This window comes from Macaca fascicularis, chromosome 9, assembly GCF_037993035.2.
Source record: "Macaca fascicularis isolate 582-1 chromosome 9, T2T-MFA8v1.1".
NCBI classification, from domain to species: Eukaryota; Metazoa; Chordata; class Mammalia; order Primates; family Cercopithecidae; genus Macaca; species Macaca fascicularis.
The window spans coordinates 28,707,288-28,721,318 of NC_088383.1; the positions used below are offsets into that span (position 1 = coordinate 28,707,288).

At 37.0% G+C, this 14,031-nt stretch overlaps 1 protein-coding gene across 7 annotated transcripts in view; it reads right to left on the bottom strand.

Moving 5' to 3' along the window:
• Positions 1–563: 563 nt before the first annotated feature.
• Positions 564–14,031, bottom strand: part of MPP7 (MAGUK p55 scaffold protein 7) — a 252,467-nt gene continuing 238,999 nt past the window's right edge. For all 7 annotated transcript variants that reach the window (XM_065520448.1, XM_065520447.1, XM_074000707.1 and 4 more), the window contains 4 exons: positions 9,254–9,347; positions 8,092–8,200; positions 6,093–6,236; positions 564–3,633 (listed from right to left, as the gene is read on the bottom strand). In XM_065520448.1, the coding sequence (XP_065376520.1) occupies positions 3,454–3,633; positions 6,093–6,236; positions 8,092–8,200; positions 9,254–9,347 (527 nt within the window). In that variant the 3' untranslated portion in view covers positions 564–3,453. The remainder of the gene's footprint in view (positions 3,634–6,092; positions 6,237–8,091; positions 8,201–9,253; positions 9,348–14,031) is intronic.

Here is a 14,031-nt window from a genome sequence, read left to right on the forward strand (position 1 = left end):
CAGATCCCATGCTCTTAAATGCTTTTAAATGCTCTTAAGAGCAACCTTTCTGTGGATGCAGAGCTGGGGCTAACTGGCTCGAGGACTGAAGCAAGGCCAATGCTAGCTAGTTTGCATAGCAGGTAACAATTTGTTCCTATATGCACGGTTGTAAAAGCTGAGTTTCGCCTAACTGGAGCTCAGGAAGAGGATGTGTGTGACACTGATTCCTAGTGGGGAGGAGGAGAGGAGGTGGGGAGTGGGGGAGGTGTGTTCCCATCATTGATGGTCCTAATTCTTCCTTCCCACTGAGGTTCTCCACATTTTTAAATTGCTGGACTGTATGGGTAAGAACAACACTAGTGAATTCCATCTCTCCAACAGCCTTGATGAAAGCAGTGTTTGACTGAAAAAAATATGAAATTTAATTTTAGACATGGCAAGTTCAATTACATCACTTCATATCACAGTAGAAAATAGAATTTGTTCTACCATGGGAAATAATATAATGGAATAGATCAGAATAGTAGTATAATAAAATAGAATATCCAAGTGCAAAAACAATTTTCAAGTAAGTACACACATTGTTTGAAGGTACTTTATTAAGATCAAAGATTTTTCATTACATTTATTTATAAATCCTTCCTAGTCAAAATAAAATAAATAATAAAAATCTGTATCTTTAGAAAGATTTTAAGAACATAGTTTTGTTAAGTCTGAGAAGGTTTGTCAATTTCAAATTATTACAGTTTAGATACATTCAATCATTACACAATACCAGGAAGGTCAGCCTTAGAGATACCAAGAATTCCATATTGGTCAGTAAAATAAGGGTAAAAAATTAAATTTTAATTTTACCTTTTTATGTTTAATTGACTATAGTCAATAATAGGAGGACAGAATTTCCTTTTTGGTCTTGAATTTTAAATACATGAATTTTAAAAAGTGAACATTCCTCTTCTCTTACATAGTGACTCCAACTTAGGGAGCTGGTTTCTGAAGGGAGGAGTGCTATTCTCCTTGCTGGAGAAGGAGGCTGGGGGAAGAAAGTTCAGGATTCAGGGCCTTTCTGCTGCCGTTATTGATGCACTCTTGGAGTTGGCCCTGCCTTATTAAATTTTAATCAAGTATCTTTCTAAGCATCAAGATGGCCATATAAACACCATTTTTAAGACTATGTCTACAGGCTGGGCACGGTGGATCACACCTGTAATCCCAGCACTTTGGGAGGCCAAGGCAGGAGGACTGCTTGAGCCCAGGAGTTCAAGACCAGCCTGAGCAACATAGCAAGACCCTGTCTCAAAAAAAAAAAAAAAAGTATACTACCTGATTTCTAAAATTGCCAAAGGGCCCCCTTTTTTCCCCTATTATTTAAAAATATTGTTCTAGCTCTGCCCTTAAATAAACAAAGGTCTGGACCTTTCTTTTTTAAAACGTTATATTTTTATAACATCTTATTACCACCACCATAAAAGGACTCAGTATCTCCCACTTTACACTACATCTCTGTCCCCAAAGTAAATAACTGAAGCAATTATCTGCAATTTTTTTTTAATGTGGGTATTTCAGGGTAAAGAATTTGGACTGCCTAAATTACTCAGGTGATTGCCTGAATTATTACATATTTCCCATCATTCTTTGTACAAGAAGTCTTGATTTATAGAAAATTTTAGACAATGTTCAAAGAAGGAAATATGCTACCCAAACAATCTACTTAAGACTTCAGATTGGCAACCCTCCCTCTTTCATTTTTTAAAAACAAAATTTCTGCTATTTAATTAATACACTTAGAACTCACTGTCTGGATCATGTTGTTATATAATACTTCATCTGATTATCTATTTTGGTGTGACTATGTGTCAAGGCCATTGGAGTGGTTTTTGTCTCTGTTTCTAATATGAACTTGACAAGTCTGAAGGAAAACCAATGAAAAATGCTATCAAATGTGCAGTGCACAGATCGTGCACTTGGATCTATCTGTGTAAAGCTCAAATATTTACATGGAATGTTGACCATGATTTATAAAACTACTCTTTTAAATTTATACATACAATCAATTTATTTTATGAATAGCCCCATTTGATATTTAAAAAAATATGCCTTTCAAATATTTCATAGATATATAAAATTTTACTACATTCTATTTTTTTCACATGACATTTAAACTCTCTTTACAAATCAACAAAAAATAACATTTTTTTTTTCCTCTTTGAAAGTCACAGATGCAATGATTTTCGACTGGCAGGGCTTCACTGCATGCAAGAATGGCAGGATATGCTTTCTCTTATAGAACGTATAGACATTTCTAGCATTTTGAACTATATAATTCACTTGCTGAGAATCAGTAGTATCAAAGAAAAGTGAGAGATCCCATCTAAATATCTACAATATAAGAGTCTTTCTTAAACTTCTTTAACAATGGCAAGGTTAGGATGGTGTCTGGACAGTGTTAACAATCATTTTGACGACAAAGAAATAACATTACATGAAAAGTTTTCTAAAATATATCTCAGAGCAATTTAAAGAGAGGGATGATCTATTGCACATAGATGAAAAATAATCTTTAATTGTATCAGTAATACGTAAAACATGTTTTACATGTTTTAGAATAGAAATCCTTCTAATTTATTGGAAAAATCCAAAACCAGCTAAAATAACATTTTGGGTGACTTCATAAATTGTCTTCTGGGGATTTACAAATAAAAATATCCTTTGTAATCATTTCTTGCCACAAGACTACCATTCTAATATTAATCCCACAAGGAAAGGCTTTTAGTTACATATACAATAACTGTTTAAAGTCTACTTTCCCTTATTAAATGTTTGTTGAGTCACTGACAGGTACTCAAAAGGACTTCTCAAGCTATATTATGAAGGTCATTCACTCAAGGTAAAATTTCAGTTACTCCTTTAAGAATTATTTTAAAATGCACACACTGTGAACGTATCACGAATATGTAAGAAAAAGTCTATACTTTTTGAATAGTAGGAGGACGACTTACCACCTGCCCGGCTAAATCTGTGATGGTCCACCCAGAAAGAGCAAAGCTGACCTGTCTGTCTGAAGCTGCTCATGGCTGCTGAATTGATACCTTCAACAGCTAACATTCAAACTCAACGGCAGCCGCCACACCGGAGACCAGCAGAAGCGCTGAATTCCAATACATACTAAGCCTCTAGCTAGGTCTCTGAAAATTTCAGCCTCATGTTGGAGAGAGAGCTGTATTAAAGACAACCAGAAAGTTTGAGGTTTTGCTTAGAATACAGTACCGTGCACATTTTGATTTCTGATCTTATACTCACACATGGTGTTTGAAATAAGGCTGTAAAAAGATACAAACAAAACCAGCATTCAACTTGAATCAAGATTGTACATCTATGACAGTGATATAGATTTACAAACCCCCTACCAAAACAGTAACTGATTTCATCATGCACTCTATAAAAAAAGACGATTATGGAAATTTCTCTTAGTTACGAATGTAACCAGCTCACTGGTACCCAATGGGTCTCTGTCTCTAATTTGTCAAAAGTTGTTTTGAGCTCATTGAATGCCACGGTGAGGTCATCATTTATTATAATTTTGTCAAAAAGATGACCATATTGACTTTCCATTATCTGTGCAGATTTAATCATTTCTTGAAAATCTTCTTCCTACAAAAGGAAGTATTAAAAAAATAATTGGTTAACCAGGCCATTACCTCACTTCACATCAATGCGAACATTCTACAATTGGTTTACCTAATGCTGTTCTGTGTTCAGTCTTTCCCCTCAGCCAGAAATAAAAGTCATCCTCTTTAACCACAAGTGCTTCAGAAGCCACAATTTCTAATACTATTTCTATGATTTGCTTGTAACAAAAAACTACTCTGGCAAGAGTCAAAACTCCTGCCTTAACTGAATTGCAGGATAATGAGTCAGTAAGTCATCATTATGTGGAACTGTCAGTATTAAAATAGCTATTGGAGGAAAGAAGTGTTTACTCTGATGTTTTGGCTGCATTATTTATGCTTATTCATAGGAAGGAATTTATAATATAAACTCCTTTTTCAGAGTTGGACAAATTTGTAAAAGGATGATTACCATGTTTTTTGTTTTGAGACAGAATCTCACTGTGTTGCCCAGGTTGGGGTGCAGTGGTGCAATCCCAGCTCACCACAACCTCTGCCTCCCGGGTCCAAGCTATCCTCCTGCCTCAGTCTCCTGAGTAGCTGGAATTACAGGAGCGCGCCGCCACGCCTGGCTAATTTTTATATTTTCAGTAGAGATAGAGTTTCTCCATGTTGGCCAGGCTGGTCTGGAACTCCTGACCTCAAGTGATCCACCTGCCTCAGCCTCCCAAAGTGCTGGGATCACAGGCGTGAGCCACCGCACCCGGCTGATTACCATGTTCTTTCGATGTCTCATTAAAAGTGTTTCAAGAGCCTTCGTGTCTCACATTTTTAAAGCCAGGAAGTATTTTAGTTGGCTATATAACATAAATGTAAGAGAGCCAAATCCTAAGAATATGTTATCCTTTCTTATCTTCATTGAGAAACCTTTAAAATGTCTAAATAGTACAATAAATCTTTATGTTGCAACATGCTGAAATAATTTGAGTCTGCATTTCATTGTCACATAAGATTTCACGATGACAGAAAATTTAATTTTAGTGTTGATCAAGAGCCTGAGTAACTAACAACGTATGACATTACCTACTCAGAACGGATATGTACTGTTGGCATGTAAAAAAAGGTATTTATCAAATATACTGGCAATCAGAAATGTGATCTGTATTTTGTAACCACAATGAACAGTTCAAAAATTAACACAGACTAAAGTTAATGATGAGCTAATTAAGAGGGGGAAGAAAAAAATAAGCTCTTGACATTTAATTTCTTTGCTTTTGATTTTTGGTCCAAAGGTAGAATATATTAAGATTAAGAACAAAAACAATAAAAGGTCTTGCCAGAAGCCATTATAGTCATGAATATACCACAATCATCACTTCCAATAACACTCATAGAAAATACAAATATTGGCCGGGCGCGGTGGCTCAAGCCTGTAATCCCAGCACTTTGGGAGGCCGAGACAGGCGGATCACGAGGTCAGGAGATCGAGACCATCCTGGCTAACATGGTGAAACCCCGTCTCTACTAAAAAATACAAAAAAAAACTAGCCAGGCGAGGTGGCGGGCGCCTGTAGTCCCAGCTACTCGGGAGGCTGAGGCGGGAGAATGGCGTAAACCCGGGAGGCGGAGCTTGCAGTGAGCTGAGATCCGGCCACTGCACTCCAGCCTGGGCGACAGAGTGAGACTCCGTCTCAAAAAAAAAAAAAAAAAAAGAAAATATATTATTGCTGAGGAATATTGGTCTACTTATCCTATCCCCAAAATAGTGATTTTCTTTTGCTGTGCTAAATATAATTATTGACAAGGAGAGAAGCAAGGCAAATTATTAAATTTTTCATTTGGACTCTTAATGAGTAACAGTAACTCATGGTATTTTTAGCTTTAAAAATAAGGCTGCTCTGAAAATTAATTGGTCTAGATGTTACACAAATGTTCAGATTACAATAGTATGAAATGTATGCATAATAGCATACAAAATAGTTTCAGTCAAAAGAATATGAAGATCCATTCACCGAAGCACAAAAAGTGTAACTGTTCAAAAGGTACATACCTAAATACAATTCTTTCACTGATTTTTTTAATCTATTATACTCTTGCCGAGTACATGCAGCTGTATATATGTTTTCATATATACAACTGTATCTTACATTGTATCTACTGCTTACATCTTACCTCCAAGCTTTTTGTGGTTGTTGTTGAGATAGGGTCTCACTGTCACCGAGGCTGGAGTGCAGTGGTGTGATCTCAGCTCACTGCACTCTCAGTCCCCTGAGGTTCTTGTGATCTTCCCACCTCCGCCTCCCAAGTAGCTGGGACTACAGGTGTGCAACCATCATGCCTGGCTAATTTTCATATTTTTTGTAGAGATGGGGTTTCACCATGTTGGCCAGGTTGGTCTTGAACTCCCGGACTCAAGTGATCCTCCTGCTTCAGCCTCCCAAAGTGCTGGGATTACATAGGTGTGAGCCACCACACCTGGCCCCCAAGCATCACTATACTTACTGTGAAGGGCTTTGCAGCACCTTGGTCATCTCTGCTTGAAATAATCTTTGCATTTTTTCTTGTTTCTCTCAAACGCTCTATTGATGGAGGCTTTATAAATATCACATAGGGCTTAAATTCTAGTGTCCTTAAATGCTTCACTGTCTACAAGGAAGAAAAGAAAGTTTTCTCACATTTCTCCATAGCATCATGAATTACTGAATTTTCTTTCTAAGGAGAAAATTCCTCAAAATTATTCTTTAATTAAGATCAGTAGTCCTTTCAATATACTATTATTCAATTAACTGTTGACAATTAAATGTAACAAACACTTCTGAAAAGAAGCTGGGGAATGTAACTTGGCATTTAAAAATGTCCTGAAATACATCATAATTAACATTGAACAGAAGTGACTAAAAAAATCACAAAACTGGTTTTTAGATCAAATACCCCAAAGGTGTGATGAGTTAAATAACCCTCTGTCCATTAATGTCTTCCAACCATCCCTTTTAAGCCCCTTCCTGATTTCAGGCAGGAGTTCTCCTCTTTCGCCCTATCCTTCAGAGTGCCCTACAAGGGCAGCCTCCTGCTCTCCCTGATGCCTGTCCACATTCCTTCATCAAATCGTTGATGTTCTATACTCTATACTTCTGGGGACCCATCTATAATCAAGGGTGAGAGTTGAAAGCTATTCTTCATGAGCTGATACTACACTGTGGGAGTCTGAGAGCAACTGGACCCGGGACACCAGAAGAGAGGCTCTGCAGAAGCAGGACTGTCCCATTCACTGTTGTGCCTGATATGGTTTGGATCTGTGTCCACACCCAAATCTCATGTTGTAATGTAATCCCCACTGCTGGCGGTGCAGCCTGGTGGGATGTGACTGAATCATAGGGGCAGTTTCCCGGGGTTTAACACCATCCCCCTTGGTGCTCTCATCACAATAGTCAGTTCTTGTGAGACCTGGTTGTTTAAAAGTGTGTGGCACTTTGCTCCTCTCTCTCTCTCTTCCTCCTGCTCTGGCCATGTGAAGTGCTCACCCCTCCTTTGACTTCCGCCATGATTGTAAGTTTCCTGAGGCCTCCCCAGAGCTGAGCAGATACCAGCATCATGCTTCCTGTACAGTCTGCAGAGCTGTGAGCCAATTAAACCTCTTTTTTTTTTTTTTTAAAATAAATTACCCAGTCTCAGGTATTTCTTCATAGCAGTGCAATAAGGGACTGACACAGTGCCCAAGTCACAAGGCAGCCTTCCTGATTCTTGAAACCCTTTTACTGCAGATTCACCCTCCTTTAGAGGTGCAAAGGGCTTCCACAGGTCATTCTAGCATTTGGAGGTTTTGCATCCCAGGGTACAGCTATCAGTGGGAGGAGAAACCATGGTCCCTGGGGGATGAGGAAAATGCTGTGGACTGGGGATCTACTAGAAGATGTATGGTTTGACAGGAAATTGAATGGCTTCATCCACTGAAATTCTCAGTTCAGAATGTTCACAACGGAGTTTCCCGGATGACAGATGCAGATATGGCAACACAATGGGGCTTTCATTTCCTGCAAAATGCCCTTCAGTTCTAGTGGGGGGTTATTTGCTAGGATATATACAGAACTCAAGTCAAAGACTTGGAACCAAAATGTCCATTGTTAAAAATTATAGACACTGATACTAATACATAACACATAAGAATGCATTATGCATGTAACAATGTGATGTATTATTAAAAAATACAGAATAGATAGAAATATCTAAGAGTTGCTTTACTTGACAATAACTGAATATAAATAAGAGTTACAAACACAGGTCTTGGAGCTTCCTCCACTTCTCTTTCTAATAATATTATGGGCTTTTCTTTTTTTCCACCAAACATGTCTCAAATTATATTTAAATGCTTTTGCCATCTCAGAAAAGCCACATATAGCCAAAAGTGGGTTGACTTTTTATTTATTTCATATTGAAATGCTCACATGAGGTGCTGTAGATGACATGGGTCAGGAGGGTATTGAATAGTTCATTGTTTACTTACATGAGGCTGAACATCCAACAAACAAACTTTGTTTTTAGCAAGGACAGACCGAACTGAGTCTATGCTTGTGCCGTAGTAGTTGTTTTTATATTCTCCATATTCAATAAACCTGTAAAAAATTAGATGCATCAGAATCATTTGTGAATTTAAAAAAATTATAGGTGGCAAGTTAAATTCATAGGTAAAAGACATTTCTGCTGAACATGTAATTTTTTTAAACTGTGTTTAATAATACAAACAGAGCCAAGTATTTCAAAATGTCAGTTTTTAAAAAATCTTTTATTTTACATTTTCAAATCAGTAACACTTGCTTAAATTACACTTAAACAGAAAAAAAGTACTTTAGTCTAGTAGGGCTCTAATGTTTTCCATCACCCCCTTTCTTTTTCAGAACTAATGCAATGCAATAAAATGGTGAATAAGCCAAACAATAGAAACTACTGGAATTTCACTGCACGCTACAGAGTAACCCAGCCCAGCTTCAGAACTAGAGGCACTGGGTGGTGGCTAATGGAGCCAGGGCAGCCGATCATGTGCTATAAAAACACAATCACTGCGCCAAATGCGAGAAAAGCATTTCGATGTTTCAATAAAATCCCATAATCCTGCATTAAAACACATATTGCTTCTGATGCCCTAAAATATTCGTGCCTCAGCAGATGGAAAACCTGGGCAGGGGGCACTGGGGTGGGCTTGGAGCTAGCTAGAGGAGATGGTACCAGCAAGTTTATTATCATCATTTCAATTTTTTGAAGAGCCAATGAGAGAATGAGATGCAGGTGTGTGAAGCAGATGCTGGCGCTAGTGATATACTACCCAGTTGTTCATTAGTTTTTGAAGTAAAATTCAATCCAAATTATATGTTAAGATTCAATTAGTGGGCCAGAAGGAGGTCAAAATAAGACACTTACAACCTTCCCTCATTCTTCAAAACAGGATCTATACATTTTATAGAAATGAAGCAAATCCAGGTTACTAAAAATTAGAGGTGAAGATTAACAATAATTATCAACCAAATGATTGCCTTTTCATCTGTTTCAAATATTATTATGATAATTAAAATACATTTAAAATGGAGGAGAACTCTCAGTTGTCTAAAACTGGACAGGCATGTGCTTATAAAAAAACAGTCGCATGAAAATTCTCAAAAGTGTCCACATACTTGTTATTTTGTACATCTGTCTCAAACAAATGCTTGGAAATGAAAATGTATTCAACACCATCACTCTCCTGGCTTCTTCTTGCTCTGGTAGTATCTACAATTTAATGAAAAGGAGTTGAGAAAAGCCCATATCAGCCACCTTAAGGAAAATACTAAAAAAGAAATCAAGTGTATTTAATTAGTTTTTTCAACAGGAGTTAAAAATGTATTTAAAAAGCAAATTAGCTCATAAAATATGGTAAGCTGTTATAAATCCAGATTTTCCACTGTTATTAAAATTATATTGATTTGAAGATGGATTGAAAAGTTAATTGCATTGTATGTCTCTATTATTATTCGCTATTTTGAAGGCTCTGTAACCTGATATGAGTGGTATTTAAACTCCTGAGGAAAAAAACCTTTCTTGCAAATAATATGCTTATTATCTTTATTGATCTGTATTCATTAAAGCAAATCTATTAACCACTAAGTTGTTAGGTAAACTCTGAAACTGTTTGGCTCTCTTCCTCTCATGGAACATAGTGGATATGCCATCAAAGTTTTGTTTTACCAGCCAAGTGAAGCCAAACACTTCTGTGTGCCACTCATTCCTCCTTTGCAAAGTGATAAATAGCATCATCTTAGAATACTATTGAACTTCTAACCTTTCAGTAATCTTGCCTAATTATTTATTAATGAATTAAAATAGAGCAGAAAATATAGGATTCATTAAAACGACAACAAGAACAAAGCCCAAGGCACTCCAGCGCTGACATGGCAAATGGAAACCCACTACAGGCCATCCTTCCTGCAGATCCCAACGAAAAACTATGGATGCTAAGAAACGACCTGAACACTTTGAAAATAAGTAAAGCAGGTAGACTGTAGAGGGGAGTCAAACTGCATGGGGAGGAGTTTAACTTTATTTTCCTCTTAGCTTTGCCCCAAGGGTGGGAACCCTTCACAGAGCGGCATGGTAGAATCTGCAGCTAAATGTCAATAGAAGCTCTAACGTTTTGGTGCAAAGAACCAGGGGGGTGGGGGGGGGGGGGGGGAGAAAAAGTCCCTGTGGGTTGAAAAGTGTGGAGGAAATCCAGGAGACAAGAAAGCCGGAGAAGAAAATACTTTAATTCTGTGTATGAGTCAACAATAGCCTAAGAATTGCCTCTGTGCTATATACATGCAGTTCAAACTCAAACTAGCATGGCAAAGGCTTCATGAAGTGAACTGAGAGTGGGAGGTACAGGTCTCAGCCTAACCCCTGAATAACAGTAGCACAAAACATATCTAAGCCAATGAAGAAAAGGCATAAAGAACTGAGCTGAGATCTGAAGCATGCACACAAGTCTTAGACTAATCCTTGCACCCTAACAGACCCAAATCAATATAACAAAGGTAAGTGAGATAAAAGAAGCTGGAAGCTAAAATAAAAACATCAGCATTCTGCAGACTATTGTAACAAGACCTAGTGTTAATACAATATTATATTCACAATGTCCAAAATGCAATCTGAAATTATTCAACATGAAAGAACCAAAAAAAAAGAAATGACCCATTTTCAAGGGGAAAGATAACAGATGGCAACCCTGAATGACCTGGAAGTTAGATTAGACAAAGTCTTTCAAGCAGGTACCATAACTATGCTTGAAAAGGTAAGGGAAAATATACTTGAATTGAACAAAAATATAAATTCTTAGCAGAGGAAGAGAAACTATAAAGAAAAAACAAATAGAAATTCTAGAAGTGAAAAATAAAAATATCCAATAGAAACAAATCACTAGATGGGCCCAAAAACAGAATGACAGAAAAAAGCCAGTGAACTTGAAGACAGAGCAATAAAATTATATAATTTAAACAACAACAACAAGATTAAAAATATATAGATAGAACTCCAGGGACCTATGAGAAAACATATATGTCATAGGAGTACTAGAAGGATAGGAAAGAAGAAATTGGGGCAGAAAAATATGTTTGAAAAAATAAAGACCCCAAACTGCTATAATTTGGTGAAATATATAAACTTACCAATTTCAGCAGCTCAGCAAATCCCAAACAGGATACACTCAGAAGGAAAAGATTATGCCTACACACATTATAATCAAACTATTAAAAGTCAAAGATAAATAAAAAATCTCAAAGCAGCTAGGAAAAATCACAGAACACATAAGTTAATAATGATTTAAACTGTCACAGATTTCTTATTATAAATCATAAAAATAAGAAATCAATAAAATAATACCTTTAAAGCACTGAAGGAAAAGACTTAATCAAAATGTGTTTCAAGAATAAAGGCAAACAAACTAATAGAATTCACAGCTGAATGTTCCAAAAGAAATATTCAAGGAAGTTTTTTAGGCTGAAGAGAAGTGATAAGAAGGAAACTTCTGTATTCAGGAATGAAGAAAGAACAAATAATTGTGTAAATGTAAAAGTCTACTTTTTTTGTCTTAAGTTCACTAAGACATATATGACTCTTTTAAAGAAAAGTTATAATATTGTCTGATAGAGTTTTCAATGTATGCAAATATAATACATTTGACACCTAAAACAAAAAGATTAGGCTGGGGGAAGGGGTCTTAAATGGCTGCCAGGTTTCTGTATTTTATGTGAAATACACCAAGTTAAACTGCAAGCAGATCATGAATGGTTAGATACGCATACTTTAATATTTAGAGCAACCAGTAAAAACTAATCCAGAGATACCACCAGGGACTCAACAGGTAGATTAAAATGGAAACTAAAAAACACCAAAATAATCCAAAAGAAGACAGAAAAAGAAGAAAAATACAATAAAATACAGAAGAGACAAAGAGAAAACAAATAATAAAATAGTAACTTAAATTCAATCATTTCCATAATTTAGTAAACACACACACACACACACCCCAAAGGTTGGCTTAACATTAGAAAAGCAGTAGAATTCACAACATTAAGAGAATAATGGCAGACAAAACAATCATCTCAACGTATGCAGAGAAAGCATTTTTAAAAATCTTCGACACCATTCGCGACAGTCTCAGCAAACTAGGAGTAACAGGAATGTCCTCAAACTGATAAAGCCAACGTTATATTAACGGTAAAAGATGGAGCTGTTTTCCCCTGAGATCAGGATCAAGGCAAGTCTGCTAAGTAACAACACGAAAAGTAACTTGAAATGGGTCAAGACCTAAATATAAAACCTAAAACTGTAAAACTTCCAGAAGAAAACAGGAGAATGTCTTTGCAACCTTGAGATAACAAATAACTTTTACATAGAACAGAAAAATTATAAAACATAAAAGAAAAAATGATAAATTAGATTTCATCAAAATTAAACTTTTGCTTTTTAAATGACACCATTAAAAAAAATGAAAAGGTCAGCCACAGACTGTAAGGAAATATGTGTAACACATTTATCAGATGAAGAACATGTATCCAAGAGAATGTAAAGAACTCTCAAAACTCAGTAATGAGACAAACAGTCCACTTTTTAAAAATGGGCCAGGCACAGTGCCTCACACCTGTAATCTCACACTTTGGGAGGCTGAGGCAGGTGGATCACTTGAGGCCAGGAGCTCGAAACCAGCCTGGTCAATATAGTGAAACTCCATCTCTACTGTAAATATAAAAATTAGCCGGGCTTGGTGGTGTACACACCTGTAATCCCAGCTGCTCGGGAGGCTGAGGTGGGAGAATCGCTTGAACCCAGGAGGTGGAGATTGGAGTGAGCCAAGATCACAACACTGCACTTCAGCCTGGGCAACAGAGCAAGACTCTGTCTCAAAAAAAAAAAAAAAAAAAGTCAAAAGATTTGAATACACACTTTACCAAAGAAGATCAGGGGTCCCTAACCCCCAGGCCACACCAGTCTGTGGACTGTAAGGAACCAGGCCACACAGAAGGTGAGCAGCATGCAGGCAAGGGAGCATCACCATCTGAGCTCCTCCTCCTATCAGATCAGCAGTGGCATTAGGAGCACGAACCCAGTTGTGCACTGCACGTGCGAGAAACCTAGATTAGGCACTCCTTATGAGAATCTAATGCCTGATGATCTGAGGTGGAACAGTTTCATCCTGACACCATCCCCTCCTGCCCTGTCTGTGGAAAAATTGTCTTCTGTGAAACTGGTCCCTGGTGCCAAAAAGGTTGGGGACTGCTGCATAAAATCATGCTAGTCATTAGTTAAGGCAAACTGAAGTACGAGATACCACTACGTACTTACTACACTGACAAAAATTCAGAAGGCTGACTACAGCAAGTGTTGACAAGGATGTGGAGCACCTGCAGTTCACATATGCTACTGGTGGTTTGTAAGATGGTATAACCACTTTGGAAATCAGTTTAGTAGTTTCTCAAAAAATTAAGCCATATGGCCTCACCATTCCACTCCTACTTATTTAGCCAAGAGAAACAAAAACATATTTGTCAAAAGACTTATACAAAAACCTTGTAATAACTTTATTTATCATAGCCAAAAATGGGGGTAGAGGAAGAAACCCCTAAATATTCTTCAACAGGTGCATGTATAGACAAATTGTAGTATTTCTATACAATGAAATGCTATTCAGAATGAAAAGGTATGAAAAAGAATGAATTATTGATGTAGGAAACAACATGGGTGAATCTTTCATTATGCTGAGTGGAAAAAGTCTGGCAAAAATGGATGCATACTGTATAATCCTATTTAGATAACATACTAAATCATTTCAAATAATCTATAGTGACAGAATGCAGATCAGCGGTTGCCTGGGAACAGGGTGGAAGGCTGGATTACCAAGGGCACATGGAAATTTTTTGAGATGGAAACATTCATTATGTTG